The sequence below is a fragment of the Salminus brasiliensis genome, chromosome 3 (assembly GCF_030463535.1).
Source record: "Salminus brasiliensis chromosome 3, fSalBra1.hap2, whole genome shotgun sequence".
Classification (NCBI taxonomy): Eukaryota; Metazoa; Chordata; class Actinopteri; order Characiformes; family Bryconidae; genus Salminus; species Salminus brasiliensis.
Window position 1 is genome coordinate 12478744 of NC_132880.1, and position 19298 is coordinate 12498041.

Below are 19298 nucleotides of genomic sequence, written 5' to 3' on the forward strand. Positions count from 1 at the left end.
GATTGTACGTCATTTGAGTTTGTCCAAAAATTGTCAGCTTAATTTCCATCCCAAAGGATCCCATGGAGCCAAGGTCAAGTAGGTTAAAGAATGCACAAGATTAGTTCTGTGCGCAATTGCATCAAACTGTCAACAGATGGCACAGTGAGGTAAGTTATTAGTATACATTTGTCATCAGCGAGAAGTCAACAGCCATTATTGAATTCATCATTCAACTGCTTCAATTGATCATTAAAAGTTTTATTGTTTTGATCAGGTAATCAGCCTGTTATAACAGGGGGTTCAAAAGCGAGGCACTGATATACATATAGACACTAGACATATATTAACAATTATTACTGAAATATTTCACAATTTAAAGATGTTTTTCACTGTTTCAATTGATGTTCATTTTCCATTCAGTCACAAACATGCTTACAAGTAGTGGAACATTCTTATAGCATAGTATATAATTATATTGTTTTATTAAATGTCTTTTAATTTCAAATGACTTGGGTGAATTTGCATAGTGGTACATGTTTAGCCAACAGTAGTCAAATAATCTTTAGAGAAATGCAGTTACCTATACAACTTCCCAAATGGCAAATAACTTGCTACATTTACCTTTATCCTTTTAGCATTATTAGGCTTCTGAGAAATCACAATGTGACACACATCACAGTAATTTTACAATGTACAAATACATACTGGATATATTTTTGTTTATTCCTTTCTGAAGTTTTGGATGCATTCCTCCAAAATGAGAAAGGAACCTGCTAAATGATTTTAACCAACCAACAGTGACCAAAGTTAGTGAATAGTCACTTTCAAAAGAGTGTGGCAGAATGTTATTGGTCTAAAATTATGTCACCCTAAACAATGCGTGTTAGTGTTTGTTTTCAAAATAATCTGTTTATTTTTTTACAGCGTTATTGGGGCAGGTGTATGTGCAGCAGCAGTCTGTGGTAGGTTAATAAAACTCTCAAAAACTATACAAAAGTGTCTTAATGTTCCTGTTTAGTGATTTTAAATGTTTGTGCCATTGTGACATACTCCTGACACACTTCCTTTATTTTTTAAACTTTATTTTAAACTCTGAGTACATTGAGGGCAAGTCTCATTTACTATGTAGCTGAGCCCATACATAACATTTTGAATATTGAAAATTGAATTTAAACAAACTATAAAAAGGCTAAAATGATAAGACAAAAAGAAACAAAGCAAAGAAAACATGAAAGGTTTTATTTTTTATAAATATTTCATGAATGTCTTATAACTGTGCACCACTACTTTAATGTATGTTTAATCTTCTTGAAGGTCTTTTGCAATTAATTTTTTATCTTGCAATCTTACGAGCAGTTTTCTCAAAGTTTCTTTGTTTTTATGTAGTATGTTTTTATGTAGTATGACTGACAATTTATTAATAATTATTAGGAGGCAATTTGACCTACTGACCTACAAGACAAGTTATTTAATATTAAGTCACCAGGAACAGTGGCCTCCATTATATTTGCCTTAAAACAAAACGTATGCCTTTGTCCATGACTTGGGCATGACCCAAATACCCACTCCGATATTTTACCCAATATTGAGGCAAAAGTAGGCTAAGTATGACAATTCAATATGTTGGAAACACCTTTTTCCAGAAATACAGCAGAATGTTGCAGGAGAATATTTGTGACTAGCTGTGCCAGAAAGAAACAAATACATCTGCACACTTAAAAACATACTAGTGAATGTTTGTCTAAATAAAGAAATGTGTCATGTAGGTGTGCATTTAATCTGAAAGATCGGCACAGGTTATCTCTCACTTATGAGGTTTTATCAGTGTAATTTTGATATTAGACATCCAAATAGTACAAGGCCAATAAACAATTGTAACAGAGCACACTGCCAAAAAATCAAATAGAAGCATTTCATCTGTTTTTAAAGCAATGCTTAACATATGACCAATTCCTTTATAGTGGTGGTGATACTGTGAACCAGGGACTGCAATGTCCACAAAGCAATCATGGCAAATATGCTTTAAGGCTCTAAAGGGATTTTACTTTGCTTACATCTTAATTATTTAATTATGTAGACATTTTGTCACCTTGTCCGATCTAGACTAATGCTCTGCTTTTTCTACAGAATAATCCATAATATTTGCATATCTTAATGAGTAATGGAACGTGTAGCCTAATCACTGGGAGAGCTATAGTAAACGAATGGATAGAGTGTCTTCAGAAGAACATGTTCTGCAACCCCTGGAAAAAGCGGATAAGAAGATGGATGAATGCAGATTCTGTAACCACATACTAAGTCGTGCAGGGTTCTCTGCCTGGGTTTGGCCAGTTTGTGCGACACTAGGTGACGTCACAGCTTCTAACCACGCCCCTCCAACACCAATCGCTTCAGCGGAAGGGGTCTGGAAGCTGTTTCACCATCCATGCACACCGTTTGTCTTCACGAACACACCGAAGACGTTTACTCCCTGTCTGCACGCCGGCCACCTAGAGACGGACTATTAGATGTTTTATGCCTGGTACTGACTGGAGACCAAGAACGGGCATCAAACAAAACACTAATTCGCGTGGTCAGACCTTTAATCCACTTGGATTTTGCCCTCAGTGGGTTAACGACACAAGTGTCTTTCAAAGTGAGTACACGGCGCGCGGAACATTGACGATTAAGAGTATATGAGCTTAAGGATTGTTTATTCTCGGGACTGTGTGCGTTAAAAGAAGGCTGTCGAGCAACACCGACGGCTCCGACTTTAACATGGGGAACAGCTGGCTGAGTCTTGTCGTCATTCTTCTGTCCAGCAAAGGTACAGTAGCATTCGCTAAGTTGTTGTACTTACAAGCGATATAATGTGAGAGCTTGTATGCAGGTCGCCGATTAACAGTGCTTATGACAATTTGGAAATGCGTAAAGTCAGACGTCCCATGCGGACCGAGCTGGCAATAACTTGCAGGTTTATAGCCTATGGGACAGGCTGCTCGTGCATGCAGGCAGGTTAGTTCCAACATTTAATTATTCTGGTGAAAGATTTGTAGAGATCATCTTACCACCATTCCTCACCATCATTGGGTTACTTGGTTTTGGTGCGCCATGTTAACGCAAGGTGTGGCTGCCTTGGGTGTTTCTTTCTGTAAACGGCAGCAGGTGGGATTGATCCTAAGCCGCCCAATCAAATGAGTTCCGACCATGCTTCTACCAACGATTTATATCCTGTCACATTTCTTACGACGCAGATGGTTGTGGGGAAACGAGCCAAGTGTAATCTCAAACGCAACAGGGTGTTCTAGCGGCGCCCAAGATTTCACTTGCTGCTGTTGTAATGTAATTATCTGATCAAGTGGTTTCCTCCACCGGCCTACAGTTTTACACATTGACATAAAGCAAAAGGAAGAACCACTGATTTACGCCAGGGCGCATGTTCTTGGACTTCCTACGTATGTCTTCTACTGCTCGTTTCCCCTTCCAATAAACCATTTGTCCTCGAGACTGAATTTGAAAGTTCATACGGTCGGTATGATTTTGGCCTCCAGCTGTTGTGGAAGTTGTATTTTGGACGTTCGGTCACGGTCAACATCAAACCCGTTTGGTGGCGCCGGTGAAATGTTCCGTTATCCTCCGAGCTGCTGCGCGTAGATAAGGACAGAGATGACTGCGGGCCGACACATAGGTTACACATATGCGGACGAGAGCCCACACACGGGGCAACAAAGAGTTACTGGATTTTTTTAAAATTCCTTCTCAGAATTATAACTGACTTCAGTTGGGAGGGAAATCATATACATTGGAATGCTGCACTGGGACATCAGCTTGCTCTCATTTTGTTTATACATTTCAGCACCTCTCCACAGTTGTGAATTGATTTGTTTATTGGTTCTGAAATTCAGTTGTCATGAGTCTTGCTTTGCATTTGTTATGAATTTCCTTTCTAGTTATGAACGTTGTTTCCTTATATGTGTTATTTCATCGATCCAATGGTCTGCCTATTGTAAGGGCTGATGTTTCAACAATGTAATTTAGAGTGTTTTTATCTGGAATTGTGAATTGCAGGGACTCCGATTACTATAAGGTGATGGTGACTGGTACCAGAGGTTGCAATCCCTACTGTCAATCCCAGCTCTCTGGTTTCCATCTGAACTGTGCAGAGATAAAGAAAGGTGGAATGGTCCTTTAAAATTTACTTTGGTCCCAGCTCTTTGCAGGTCATTCATCAGGTCCCTCTGTGTAGTTCTGAGATTTTTGTTCACCATTCTCATGATCATTTTGTCCCCACAGGATGAGATCATGCGTAGGGCCCCAGATCGAGGGAGATTATCAATGGTCTTGTATGTCCTATATTTTCTTACAATTGCTCCCACAGTTGATTTATTCACACCAACTTGCTTGCCTATTGTAGATTCACGCTTCCCAGCCTGGTGCAGGTCTACAATTTTCTTCCTGGTGTCCTTTGACAGCTCTTTGGTCTTGGCCATGGTTAAGTTTGGAGTCTGACTGTTTGAGGCTGTGGACTGGTGTCACAGATACAGATAACAAGGTCAAACAGGTGCCATTAATACAGGTAACAGGTGGAGGATAGAAGAGCTTGTGCACTACACTTTGTCAGATGAAGTTTTTTTTTTTTGCAAACTATTCTCTTTTGTAGCCTGTGAACAATGGGTCTCAAAGTGTGTGTGGCTTAGAAGGTGTACAAGGGCAAAAAGGGGTCAAGTAAAAAAAAAAAAGAAAGAAACAATGAGAACTTCTGAATGCCCTTTCACAGTAACCTCCCTCCACCCTTTTTCTAAACCGGCATTCAAACCTTCATTGTGCGCCATTGTTCTAGTGGCTTTAGTCATTGGTCAGTTGGAAGCTCCCCTGCCTCTCATGGCTAGCCTTTGCAGTCCCATTTGTTTATTGGAATCTGAGGGCATGATCTTAGCAGAGGGATTCCTGTAAAATAATTTGTGTATCAATAATACTCCTAATGCAACATCCGACTACGTGTGTAACATCATTCGAATGATGCTTAAATAAGAGCATCAGCCAAAGGCCATATATGCAAATATAAAAAAAAAAAATCAAATAATAATAGCTCAGTAAACTGTTCATTGGGATGGTACATTTGATCACTTTTTATTTTTAAGCTTAATAGATCATGGCAGCCTAAATTAGACATACACTGATATACTGTGAAGAGTAGGGTTTGGCGTATAATGTTAATACTGTATATTACAGTGTTGACGGTATCTCAAAATCACGATGTGAAATCCACCCGTAAAAAACGCATACTGTCTAGTCAGTAATCACAAACCATTGGAATCAAAAGTCCAAGCCTCTAATCTTACACATTCAAGTAATTGATTTTGTACTGCAATGAGTAAATGGATGCTCATCAGATGCAAAAATACATATCCTCTGCAGATGTATTAAAGTTCAACTGTATGTCGTACCTGGAAAGTATGCGTGTGTCATGCTTTTTTCCCCCCTTAAATTCTGTTGCTCTCTTGCTTTTGCTGTCTGTGCATTTTCTTTTTGTATGCCCATCCCTCAGTCTGTCTATAACCACCCCTCCCCATCATCCTTTGCATTCGACCAGTTATACAGTGGGCTGTGCCAACCTATTGTACTGAGGTCTCCCATTAGTGCTGGCTGGAGGGCTCTTGATGCCTCAGCCTTCAAGCCCTGCCACCCACCAGCGTTCTTGGATGAAACGAAGGCTAAAGAGATGGATTTTTGCGTAGGCTTCAAGATCATCCTCTTTCTAACCCATCCACGTTCTCACAGAGAAAGTTTTTTTATGCTACTGTTTACTTTTCTCTCCACGGTTTTCTCACAACTGACCTTTCTCCTTGGAAAAGACACAGAAACTTCGCTTTCTCCAGCTTGCTCTTATAGCACTGCTGTTGGAGGCTGATGAACCAGTATGGTGTTGCATGCCTTGCTGCTTGTGGGCAGCATGCTAGCAGGCTGTACACTGGTTACTCTCTTGGTGAGAGCAGCTTTTAATTGCCATCTTTATTTTCAGAAGCTTGCTGCTTGCTAGACTTTGTCTTGTACCATTGGCAACTGTTTTGTGTGTGTATCCATCTTTAATCCCTCCATTTGGTCACAAATCTTATGTTCACCTCACCAGACCTTGATGATTCAAAACCCTGGTAACCTCTATAGAAACAGTACATTTGTGCAGTCAATGAGGAGGCACAAACAAAAAAGTTTCCTCCTCACTAACTTCTAAACTTTTTTAAACATATAGCCATTCTTGCTATATACACTTCTGCATTTCTGTGCCTCTGAATGTGAGCTCAGCGTGCTATCAGTATTTTACCATAATAATGTGATGACTTCTAATTACAATCAACTGACATGGTAATTAAACTTAAAATCTCACAGGTCACATAAATGCAGAAGTGTATATAGCAAGAATGGCTGTATGTTTAAAAAAGTTCAGACGTTAGTGAGGGGGAAACTTTTTTTGTTGGCCTCGTTTAATGTTTTCTATCCCTTTTGGTTATGAGTAGGATTTTGAGCAAAAGAAGTTATTTGATTAGAAGTAGCATAGACCCCAAACTCCCCCAATTTCTTCTCTCTTGTTTGTAGAATTGAAATGACAGGCATGTCTCAGTCCTGCAACTTAAACCCTAGAGAGGATTTTACAGCGCCACTTTCTTGACTGAGAGAGACGCTAATGCTTTCAGAGGTTTCTGTGGTCTTTCACTTGTAGTATAGAGATGACATCCACAGGGGAATTTGCTTAAATGTTTACGCAAGCGGCTGCTGGAGTTCTTTCTGTCTGACTGTTTGAGTTTTGTTTGTGTGGGTGTATTTGTTTTATTTCTGCTTTTTTAACTGTGCTTGGCTGCAATTCTACTGCAGCAGACATTTATGTAGCCATGTATATTTTTAACAGTGTTTTGGAAGCAGGAATACTTTGTCATACCTCTTACTTACTGTACTGTACTTCCTTGTCGATAGAGGTGCATTTACACTCAACCTCACCTATTAGTGGTGGCCAATTATGACAATATGCTTTTCTGAGCTGAACAACCTTGTGTTTCATAACATTTAAAATAAATTGTTGCTCTCTATTGGTCCATTTCATCATGAAATTGTCATGCAATGTAAAGAACAACTGTAAGATTCACCAGCTGCCAGATATGTCAAAAAGTGAGAACAACCAAAAAGGAGATACACAGTTTTTGTATCTCCACTTTAAGCTTTTAAGAAAAAACAAAAATTGTAATTCACATTTTATATTGTGAAACTTATATAATTGCCATTTCCCCTTCCTTCACCACCATGACAAACACACATAGAGGCTGACATTGTACAGCTGATAGCTCTTAAATTCTTAGGCTGCACCCAGTTTCCTAGGCTTAGTGCTCCAAGTTTGGCAGGACTGTCATAACTGCTGCTATTTGTGGAGCTTTACCGGCCAGGGTTTACTGTATGGTGACACTCCTTTTCTCTCTGGTCAGTGTCAACTATTACATTTTTCTATCCGAATGATGGTGGGAATTCCCTATTTAGTCATGAATAAGAAAGTGAACATGTAAGCATGTTATATGCTTTCCAATGAAATTCACATGTAGCAGAACCTGAAAATAGGCATTTTTTGTGAAAGATGGTACATGATAACTTTATGGTGGGTGAGTACAGCAGTGGTGATAGACTCCATCCTCTCTGCCCCGGAGTTGCAAACATGCACCTCACATTACAGTAGCTGAGTGGCGGAAAATGACCCTGCCACAACAATCCTCATGCATTTATTTTGGAGACACTCCTATCTAGAGCAACATACAAAAGTAGTTTCTTATCCACTCAAAAAATGGATCTGTAACTAGTTGGAGTAGGCTAGAGTGTACCTATGTATATAGTTACCTATGTATATAACTAAAATTATGCTAGAAACAAGAGTTTACTTTGCTACTGCTGCTGGCATTTGGAATATATTCTGGCCCATAATTCAGATAGAAAGATACATAATACAGAAACATTCAATTTAAATAAATACAATTGACCAACTATACCAGACATTTTTCAACTACGCTAGAACTCTGTGATCATGCATGCTTTGCTCACACAACATTCTCTATTAGCTTACAGTCACAATGCGATCTCATTACTGGAAGATACTATGAAGAAAAAAATCTTAATGTAGACTTTTTTCTCTTCCCTGTGATAGCCAGGATAAAGACCACAACACAATTGGCATGTTCTAGTCCATGTTGACATTATTAAATTGACATTAAATAAAAATATATGGCATCAGTGAGTATTATCAAATATTACTCTATCCAGGGATGCATCACATTTAGATAATGAACCATAATTTTTCAGCATCTGAAGAATTTTCTCTCCATTTAGAGTACATATTCATTGCACTTTTTTAGCAATGTTGTGAACACTTTCAGAGTTGTTCAAAGTGTTTACTCATTAACATTATTCCAGCTGGTGAATTTTGGTCTTTAGCACGCACTGGTTAAAATGTCATAAAAAGTGGTGGTTAATTATTGATCCAATATTTTTTTTCACTTTTCTTTTGAAATGGTAATTTGGTAATGCAGAATCTCAGCATGTGGAATCGTAATTTAGCACAACACCTGTTGCGGAGAGCTCAAATCAGCTGAAACATCAAGAGCATAAAATCTTTTAATTCTTTTTTCAACATTATATGTTAAATCAGAAATCTGATAACAGCTCGTTGTCCAATTTCTATTTTATGTTTATGAAATGGCTGTGTACTATACAAACAACCCAAATGCATACAATCTGCTAATGTTCTTTATATGTTCTTTCTACCTTGCATAAGCACTTATTGTAACAATACAACCACAACAAAAAAAATTGACTGACGTGACATGAATTACCTTGAAATGGAACATGTTAGACATCTGGACTTTTTGGCCTATATCATCTCCAAAACAGCAGTTCTTGTGGTGTTCCTGGTATGCAGTGGTTAGTACACTGTTAAAAGTGTAAGATCCTTGAGGAATTGTTTGGAGGTTCTTCAGTTTGACACTGTGGAGGAACCTCTTAAAGTGCTTTGAGAAACCTTCAAGAAGAGGTTTTTAGAAAAAAATCCTTTGATTCCTTGAAGGTTCCTCAAAAGAATTCCTTAAGAGGTTCCTCTACATTGTCAGACTTAGGAACCTCTAAAAGTTCCTTAAGGATCTTATACTTTTAACAGTGTACCTATCAAAAGTGGTTAAAGGAATAGCAGTTAAAACTGCACAATATCAGGCAGGTGGTTGTAATGGTACGGCTGATCGGTGTATGTTACCTTTGGAATAACGCCATGGAACATACATTTTATCCAGGAGTTGTGATGGCTCAAAATGATATTGTTGATGAGACTTGAATATTAACAAGTTTGGAAACTATGATGTAGGTAAAGCCTACATACAAAGAAAAAGACTGATCCTGAGTCTCGCAAAACAAAATTTTTCATCAGTTGCTGTTTAATGTTACTCTTCATCATTGTTTTTCTTATTTGAAATATTAAAGTGAGACATTACACTCATTTTGATGGCCATTAGTTTAGAGAGAATCACCCTGATAGTGTGCGACCAATTTCACATTGTATGTTTACACAAAGTTGTCCTTCATAAATGACTGGCAGAGAACAGAATGCTCTCTAATCTGTCTGAGACTGTGCAGGCATCTGCAGCTGGGACAGCAGCTATGCTGACAATACACACATCTTTGGCATGCTGGAGAAATGAGGCAGCCCAGTGCCTGTCTAGATGCCAGGCCCAAAGGTTAGTGTAAGTGTCCAGGAGGGTACGGATTTCGTGAAGGGGTGGGTTGAGACTTCAGTTCATGGGGGCTTTGGCTCATATTTGAGCAGTGAGTCATACAACAGGGAGAAAAAGCAGTACCTAGCCAGAGGCTGCTAATAGCTGTTTTAGCAACTCTGTCATTAGACCAAAAGAAATGCTGTACAAAGACATATTAAGACAGGTTTGTGCAAGCAAATGTGCACAAACCTGCACATCAGCTTAATGCTGTTGATTGATACAAAAGAATGCACCGTCACCCATAATTGAATATGATGACAGAAGTTCTTGTATGTTTTGGCACAGAAACTTAGAGCTTTAGGCATGGTTTTAGTATGTACAACCTAAAGGACCTGTGTGTGTATATGTGTGTTTGTTTAGGTGTATGTACATAGCTTTGTAGTCTTGGAATTTGCATTCACTCTTGGTGTGCAGAATGGCATGTGTGTTTTGTGGATTCAGCCTAATACTGGTTTCTTTTTTACTCACTCTTTCCTTTACGTGTATTTTGTTCTCTGTTCATTGCCTTTTCTCTCTTCCTTCCTTACTTCTCCGTTCTCAGAGACCACCCCCCAATTCTAGTGCTCAGCAAAGATGTTTACTCATCATGTTTAGACAAACACAGATGATCTGTGTTGATCTGCATTTGATTTTTAGCACTGCCAGATTGACGTCGTAAACCGCTGTTTCCTCCCAGTGACCATCTGAAAATTGGCTTTGATCGCAAAATATTTTATGCACTGGTTTGCAGAACAGTTCCTTAAAACCTGACAAAGGGCTGAGGTATTAAAACATATCTCTCGTTTTTGTCAGTCAAAGGCTTTCCCAGGATGACTGCTGGTGAAAGCCAGATTGGCTGTCTGCCCTCTGCTTTTCCATCTCTCATTGTCTAGACTTTTGTTTTCTACTTCTTGTTTGTTTGACTACTACTTTTTTATCTTTGATCTTTGTCTCTTCTTTGTTAGCTTTATGTTGCCATATAAACAATTTATATTGAATATATATATTAACTATGACAAAGTGAAATGTATCTTCTTAAATAAGAGGTGTAATTGTGAGATATGAATGTATCTTGTTGATAATTGTATAATGATATAAAAACATGTTGCCAAATACTTTTAACACCTTTTCAGCCAGACTGTCTTCTTGGAAAGAAGCATTCACATTGAATGTTGAATTTTTGTCTTTGCCCCTCTATCTTACTTTCCCTTTCTTTAATGTATCCTCTATTTGTCACCTCAATCTTTCCCTTTGCTTAGTCATACCCTTTTGCCATTGCCTCCTAATTCTCTTGCACTGTTTTAATTACAGTTTGACTGCAGGAATTAGTATGCCCCTCCTACACCTCCCATTCTGTCCTTTGTAACTTCCCAGAGTAATTCGCTTGTTTTACAAAGAATATGTAAATACAGTAAACCATCAGGCCAGAGATAACAGGCTTCTCTCTGTCCCCTCTCGTCCAGATCTGCTCTCTCATCTGTTTTGGACACAACCCCATCATCTGTCGCTCTCAGACATGGCAGTGTTCCACAGATATCACTGGAAAGCTGTCAGAAGAAGACATCTTTATTATTCCCGTCTCTTTTTTATTCGCTTGCCTTTTTAGAAGCCTCACGCTTCCCCCTCTGAGGTGCTTTCCGAACCCTTACACTGTGTGTGTGCGTTTGCTCTTTAATTGAAGCAAAATAGGTTACTAGCATCACTGGGGTTCCGCAGACACACCACACACATGGTCACCACACACAAGTGATTTTCTACTATACTGATTTTATATTTGGATTGTAGTTAGGCCTTCCATTTTCTCCCAAAAAAATACATTTAGTTTCAGAAAATTAAAAGACAGAAAGGACATTTACAAGGACTAGGTTTGAGTGTAGAAATTAGCAGCAAGTGAAAATTTCTCACAAAGACAGGAATACAATTTTTTTTAGAAGATGCAGTATAGATGTGTAGCTCAGTCTTATTCTTGCTGAGCAGTCTGACAGGCAGTCTGTAATGCCATCAGTCTCCTGCTGCCCATGACGGCAGACTGCACTGCAAACACTCTAATTGTCTGTCCGCCCCACCCCACTTCTTCTGAGATGGGGAGGAAAGAAAAATCTTTGCTTGAACATAATGTTGGTTTCCATAGTAAATGGGTTGATATGCTTGTGGTAATGATGGTTCCAGCTTTTAACATGATCACAGAACCCATGCTCCTGGTTTCTGTGTTGTCTAAATTGGCATTTATGTTCCTGCTTCCAGTGAAGTTTAAGTCTACGCAGTACTGGCTCATGCAGGAATTTTCTCATGTTGGAATTAGATCCATTGGATAGGTTAGATTCTGTTAGATGTATAGGTAGGCCTACTCAGTTAGGCTGTAGTCTTTTAGCATGTGTAGTCTTTTTTGAATGTGAAGGGGACCGTGGTTATGTAATGGATTCGACACACTACACAACTTGTAGAGTGGCCAGGTCGCTGTACTGTTCAAACTACAAAACTCGAACTCTTGTAATCGTGAATGTTTAAGTCATTGTGGTTTGCACACTACACGACTGTTCAATGACAGCAGCTCGCACATTACACGGTCATTCCAGGAAAAGCGCAGACGAGTCTGTTTGTTCTTGTTTTGTCATGAAAACACGCAAGACATGACAAAATTTGTTTGCATGCTGAAAAAAGAAAAAAAGGAGAAAAGAATATGAATGAAGGAGTGGATTGGAAACAATTCACACATAACAATCTAGAGCTGTTTTTTGAGCCCGGCGGGAACATGGATTTGTCTATGAACTGATGTTTTTCTATTCCAAAACCTGTCGGCGAATGAAAATTCAGGACTAAAATCATGTAGTGTAAACTCAGGATAAGTGTCCCTGCTAGTTTAAAAGTATTTTTACACAAAAATAGAAACAATCCTCCAAACATTATGTTTAATTCCAGTGAACACTTTGCAATTAATCATGGATTGTTGTTTAGTCTTTATTATGATTGAAAAAGGAAGTTTAAAAAAAACAACAACAAAAAAAAAAACCTGTACTGTAGCAGGGATTGAATCTCTTGGACCATTAGGCTGTTATATTAATTTAACACCTGCACTTACCAAAATGTCTGTCATAACAGTTTTTTTTATTTAGTTATGTGAACATCTGAACTATTTTATGTAAACATATTATATATATTTATTACCTGTATCTAATTTCATGTTACTTGTTATTGTTTACAGTGTTTAACTGTCTAATGTTTTAAGTGTTTAACATCCCAAGTTTGAATATTCTGAACAAAATATTAAAAACAATTGTCTAAATATTTAGCCCATAATAAGGAGATTGAGAGTTTGAGTCCCCTTAAAGCCACACACATGTTATTTGTTGTGTTTGCAGTGGCTCTCTGGTGGTCTTTTCCACCAGAAACCACAATAAAGCCTGGATTCAACAGTGGTTTTGCGCATGATTTCCACATTGATTCAACTGCAATATTTGCTATTGAATATTCGCCTCTCTACTTTGAAACATGATTGGGCAGAGCTCCAAACCAAATTGTTCTATTTTTTTTTTCTCCAAGATTTAGTTAGTACCAAAAATGCCACTGTCCTTTATCTCTGTAAAAATCATGGGGCTAAAACGTCGACATAAGACATACAATCCTGGTGCTTTTTATTGGTTGACTCTTTGTGGAGTTCTCTGCCTGATCATTAGGATGAGGTGTGGTCTTCCTTGCCATAATGCTCTGTGTTTATCACCGTCACAAGTAGGTGGAGGTGACTTGTAATATACGTAATATACGTGCAAGTCACCTCCACCTACTAAATACGTGCACCTTTACCTTTTGTAGTTTGTGATGACCTTGATGCCCTGCTACAAGTCAGCAGTGTCCTGAAAGTGTGCATGCATTTTTGTGTGTGTATGCAAGCTTTGCCTTTCTAATGGCCCAGAAAAGCTTGGCCCTTGCCGTTTTGAGACCATACTTCTGCAGTCATCCATAGCTTCTGGTCTGGGTGTATTGTGATATGTTTGGAGACAGTAATATCATCAATGCTGATGTAGCCAGTCACTTATTCTGTGTACTCCTCCAGGTTGATGGAGTCACCTGAAGTCCTCAAGGGCAGAGATAGCTCCTGGGGGCCAGGTTTTTACTTTGATTTGGCATGTCTGATTAGCAGTCTTTATGCTGGAATAAGCATCACAGACAGAGTAGACATAGTGGGTGCAGGGCTGGTTGTGAAGTCCAGATGCTGGTGGGAGCACTGACTTGAGATTTGTGCATGGTTGAATTCTCTGGTGACAATAAAAAGTCTTTCTGGATGTTTATTTTGCCGCTCACTGATGATAATCGTAAAACACACAAAAAAGTCTCTGAACTCACGCTGAGTAGCACGCTGGGTTAGAAGATCGTCCAGTTTGTTCCCCAGGGAGCCTAGTGCGTATGCTGGCTCACTTGCCGTGCTTCTGCCTCCTGGCATACTGCTTTTAGTGTACTCTCTAATGGCCAGTGGCTTCACACAATGCTGTGGATTGTAGGTACTCTTTGGTAGACATTGGTGCTGGTTGTAGTAGCCATGATTTTAAGTACATGCCGGATTGCAACAGATATTAAACCAAAAAGACACCAACCTTTTGTAGTGGCCGCTGGAAGTGCCGTGTAAGTCAGATTGCACCATTGAATGAAATTAGATTTTTCCATGTTGAGTTATCATTAAACAGCCCAGCAAATTCAAATAAAAATCTTAAATGAATTAAATTTTTTAATTAAGTGATGGCAGTTGCTGTTTAGCTGGTAAAAACTGCAGCATCATAGAGCAAGATGCAAGATGGTTGCTGTGTTTGTGTGTGTAAGTATGTTTGTGCATGAATGCTTATGTGTGTGTGTGTGTGTGTGTGTGTGTGTGTGTGTTGGCAAGTGAGTTATTGACTTGGGATCATCTAGTCAAGAGGAAGGAAACAGACACAGGGGACCTTTTTTGATACAGTGCCATCCCTTCTATTGAGCTGATTGTGTGTGAGTGTGTAGATGGTCAATCTCGATATACTTTCCCGTGAGGATCTCATTTTGTAGAAATGGCTACTTACCCTACTATCATCTTTAGGAATGAGGTCATTACTGGTTGCCCTCCTAGATCTTTCTAATTTTACACATACTAACTGATAAGACTTTCTCTTCAGCTTCCGACATAAATGAACCAGATGCAATTGCTTTTATTTCCTTCAATCCCCTGTGCACATTTGTGAAGGCACACACGCTGACTTTAGCTCGCTGTCTCAGAATTTAAGGGAAAGAAGGGGGGAGTAAAAGTTTTTACTCCACACAATTGAATGAAATTAGGTTTTTCTATGTTGAGCCCACAGAATTTCTTCCTTTAGTCAACCTGGTCATTTCCCATGCTACAGATCTTTCTCTGATACTCATGCTTAACCCCCTCCCCACCCTCAAAACAGTCCTCTAATAACATGTGGTGATGGGGACAGTAAAATCAATCCTCAAATGTGAGGACCAGATGTTTACAGTAATCTGAATATTCATATGTTTATAAATCATTATGAATCATTGATTGTGTTTGATTCCGAAACCTTCACCAAATGTGAACCACTACACACTACACTTTCTCTTTTTCAGTGTGAAGTCAGGATGTGCTTTTGATCTTTAAAGTGTCTGTGTTGGGATTTCACAGAGGTGGGAATAAGTCACAGGTGCAAATCACGAGAAAGTCTTATGTCTAACCTTTAAGTCTTAAACAAGTCCAGAGTTACTGTGGTAAGATTCAAGCAAGAGTCAAGTCCAGTCCCTGCTATAGATGTCAAACAAGTCTCAATCAAGATATATAATTTATGTTGTTCTAACTCCAGTGTCCACATTTTAATAATTTTTTTAAAAGTACACTGCTAAAAAAAATAAAGGGAACACTCAAATAACACATCCTAGATCCTAGGCCTGGATTTGGAGTCACACACAAAATTAAAGTGGAAAAACACACTACAGGCTGATCCAACTTTGATGTAATTTCCTTAAAACAAGTCAAAATGAGGCTTAGTATTGTGTGTGGCCTCCACGTGCCTGTATGATCTCCCTACAATGCCTGGGCATGCTCCTGATGAGGTGGCAGATGGTCTCCTGAGGGATCTCCTCCCAGACCTGGACAAAAGCAACCGCCAACTCCTGGACAGTCTGTGGTGCAACGTGACGTTGGTGGATGGAGCGAGACATGATGTCCCAGATGTGCTCAATCAGATTCAGGTATGGGGAACAGGCAGGCCAGTCCATAGCTTCAATGCCTTCATCTAGCAGGAACTGCTGACACACTCCAGCCACATGAGGTCTAGCATTGTCCTGCATTAGGAGGAACCCAGGGCCAACCACACCAGCATATGGTCTCACAAGGGGTCTGAGGATCTCATCTCGGTACCTAATGGCAGTCAGGCTACCTCTGGCTGTGCAGCCCTCCAAAGAAATGCCACCCCACACCATTACTGACCCACTGCCAAACCGGTGCAGGCAGGCAGTAGAGCGCTCTCCACGGCGTCTCCAGACTCTGTCACATCTGTCACGTGCTCAGTGTGAACCTGCTTTTATCTGTGAAGAGCACAGGGCGCCAGTGGCGAATTTGCCAATCCTGGTGTTCTCTGGCAAATGCCAAGTGTCCTGCACGGTGTTGGGCTGTGAGCACAATCCTTATTTGTGGACGTTGGGCCCTCATACCATCCTCATGGAGTCGGTTTCTAACCGTTTGTGCAGACACATGCACATTTGTAGTCATTTTGCAGGGCTCTGGCAGTGCTCTTCCTGTTCCTCCTTGCACAAAGGCGGAGGTAGCGGTCCTGCTGCTGGGTTGTTGCCCTCCTACGGCCTCCTCCACGTCTCCTGGTGTACTGGCCTGTCTCCTGGGAGTGCCTCCAGCCTCTGGACACTACGCTGACAGACACAGCAAACCTTCTTGCCACAGCTCGCAGTGGTGTGCCATCTTGGATGAGCTGCACTACCTGAGCCACTTGTGTGGGTTGTAGAGTCCGTCTCATGCTACCACAAGTGTGAAAGCACCACCAACATTCAAAAGTGATCAAAACATCAGCCAGAAAGCATAGGTACTGAGAAGTGGTCTGTGGTCCCCACCTGCAGAACCACTTCTTTATTGAGTGTGTCTTGCTAATTGCCAATAATTTCCACCTGTTGTCTATTCCATGTGAAATGGATTGTCGATCAGTGTTGCTTCCTAAGTGGACAGTTTGATTTCACAGAAGTTTGATTTACTTGGAGTTATATTGTGTTGTTTAAGTGTTCCCTTTATTGTTTGAGCAGTGTACTTCTCATATGACACTCCAGTGCATAATCCTTGCATCCAAACGTTTTTTATTTTTAGAAGAGCTACTTCCATGAAACAAGATACTTTGTACGTTGGTCTCTGCTGGTCTGCCGCATTTTGATAGGTTGCCAGGTTGTCATGCATTGCAGAACAAAAATCACTAGTCTAGAATGTCTAGAAAAAACTAATATTTACTAAAAAAGATCCTTTTGAGTCATCTGTCTAGTCTTAAGTCATGAATGGCAAATCAAAGTCGAGCCTTTTATTAGTGTTATTTAAGCAAGTCTCAAGTCCTTAAATTTGCAAATCGAATCCCCTAGCTCTGGTATTTGTTGTCTAGGTATTACTTGGCATTCAAGAAGAAGGTACAGATTAGCTGTCACCTTAGCAGGCTGATAGATGCATTGTATCATAGGAGGAATGCAGAGGGTAGAAGCTGGCTTTAAGTAACACTGCTGTGAAATTGATTTCTCTGCATATGGCAGATCATATTTTAGGAACATGTATGAGCTTTTCAGCTTGCATATGTGGTTAAAAATCAAAACATAAAAAATTAGTACTGAGGGAAAGTTCAGCAGCACTGATGCTTGAAAGATGCTCTACTCCAGTTCAGCAAATTATTAACTGATGACCTGCACTAATTATTTCCTCTGAATATGAGCAAACCTGGCTATTGCATATAACTCGCAATTCAAGGAACAGGTTGTAGTAGTATGATAGTATTTGGTTGGTCTGAAATAAAGAAAAATGATGAACATGCCTGAGGCCCCTCCTCCCAATTTAACTTCTTATAAATAATATACACATCATTTATATTGCTAACCAACTTAAGCCATATGATTGTTCCCCTTTCTATTATGTCATGTCTACTGCATTATTTTTTACTATTCAAAAGATAAATTATGTCATGTTAGACCAAAAGAATAGTTATGTAGTTAATTGCAAATCAATATACAGCTTACAATAACTGTAATAAATGTCTAAATTGTGTGTTACACTTTTTGCTGAGATTTATTAAGAATGTAAGTTGTTTAGGTTTGCATTCATTTTGTGTTATTTGTGTGTGGCTTGCCATTTCACCCTTTCACTACATTTTTAAAATCCATATATTGGGACACCATCACATGAGTCACTTTACCTACCACCCCTAATTCACAATTCTAGTTGCAGACCATTTTTCCTAGTCTCGTTTCTAGACTCTCACACACAAAAAGAAGGGTTTTACACAGAGTCAGGTCTGTCTATACAGAGAGACAGATAAACAGAGAAAAGGGAGAGAGAGAGAGGGGGCACTGAAAGAGGAGCAGACACTGATGCTCTCCAGATAGGTCAAGTCAAGTGGGTTTATTGTCATTTCAACTACATACAGAGTACACAGGTGACAGCAGAGGTCATAGCAGCCTGGGTCGTGTAAGGGGTGACAGTGTCATGAACGTGAGTTCTCTGAGGAGTGAAAACTGAGAAAGAAAGGGAATGTGGAGTTCCAGAAAACGCAAAAAACTAAATTGAGAATCACTAAAGACACATCATCTCACTACAGAGACTGCAGCCTGTGAGAAAGCAGGAGCAGAGTGAGTAACAACAAAGAACCAAAGGTTTTCAATCTGAAACTGGGAGAGAAAGCAGACATATGTGTGTGTGTTAGTGCACCTGTGTGGGGGAAGGTTATCAGAAGGCGACCGTAAGAGGAGAGATAACAAGGATTTTGAAAGCTGAGCTTTAGCTTATCTGGGCCAGAATTTAGCTTGGTTAGTGCAGTGGGCAGATCCTCTACCTGCTTTAACCCCCTTAATTACAACTTATAGGGCCTGTTTACACATTAACGTGCATTTTATATCCGGATAGTATCTAGATCTACTTTGATACTGGATCTCCTTCGGATTCTGTTTAATGCTTCTCGAATTTAATTTTTCTGTGTGAAAAGCTTAACAACACGTACATAATTTCTGTAATATTGCCATCATCTGCCATGTTACTGGTTTCTCTGTATGTGTGCAAGAGTGTGCACCCTTATTTAGTGATAGATAATTTACCACAGCTGGTAGTATTATAGTTCCCTTGCATTTTTTGCAATGCTTTTTACTTCTGTGGCCAAACGCAGGAGTGATGTTTTATAGTGATGTTTGTTGACATGCTTGTTATATAGCAAAGTAAATCCGCTCACACTGTAGAAGTATTGTAGTAAAAAGTATAAAGAGAAGTAGAACCCCTGTTTCTCAGCCTCTTCTATGTATGTGAGTTCTTTTGAAACAGAGAGATTTATTTGGGCATGTGTATCACTTAATAGTCATTGC

The 19298-nt window shown here is 39.5% G+C and overlaps 1 protein-coding gene across 3 annotated transcripts in view; it reads left to right on the forward strand.

Annotated features, from left to right (window-relative positions):
* The first annotated feature begins 2329 nt into the window (after positions 1-2329).
* The window catches only part of pvrl2l (PVR cell adhesion molecule related 2 like), a 114865-nt gene continuing 97896 nt past the window's right edge, over positions 2330-19298 (forward strand). Inside the window, exon 1 of one of the 3 annotated variants that reach the window (XM_072675518.1) lies at positions 2330-2617. In XM_072675518.1, coding sequence (XP_072531619.1) covers positions 2497-2617 — 121 coding nt within the window. In that variant the 5' untranslated portion in view covers positions 2330-2496. Of the gene's footprint in view, positions 2789-19298 lie in introns of all 3 variants that reach the window. The other 2 variants (XM_072675519.1, XM_072675520.1) reach the window with 2 other exon arrangements.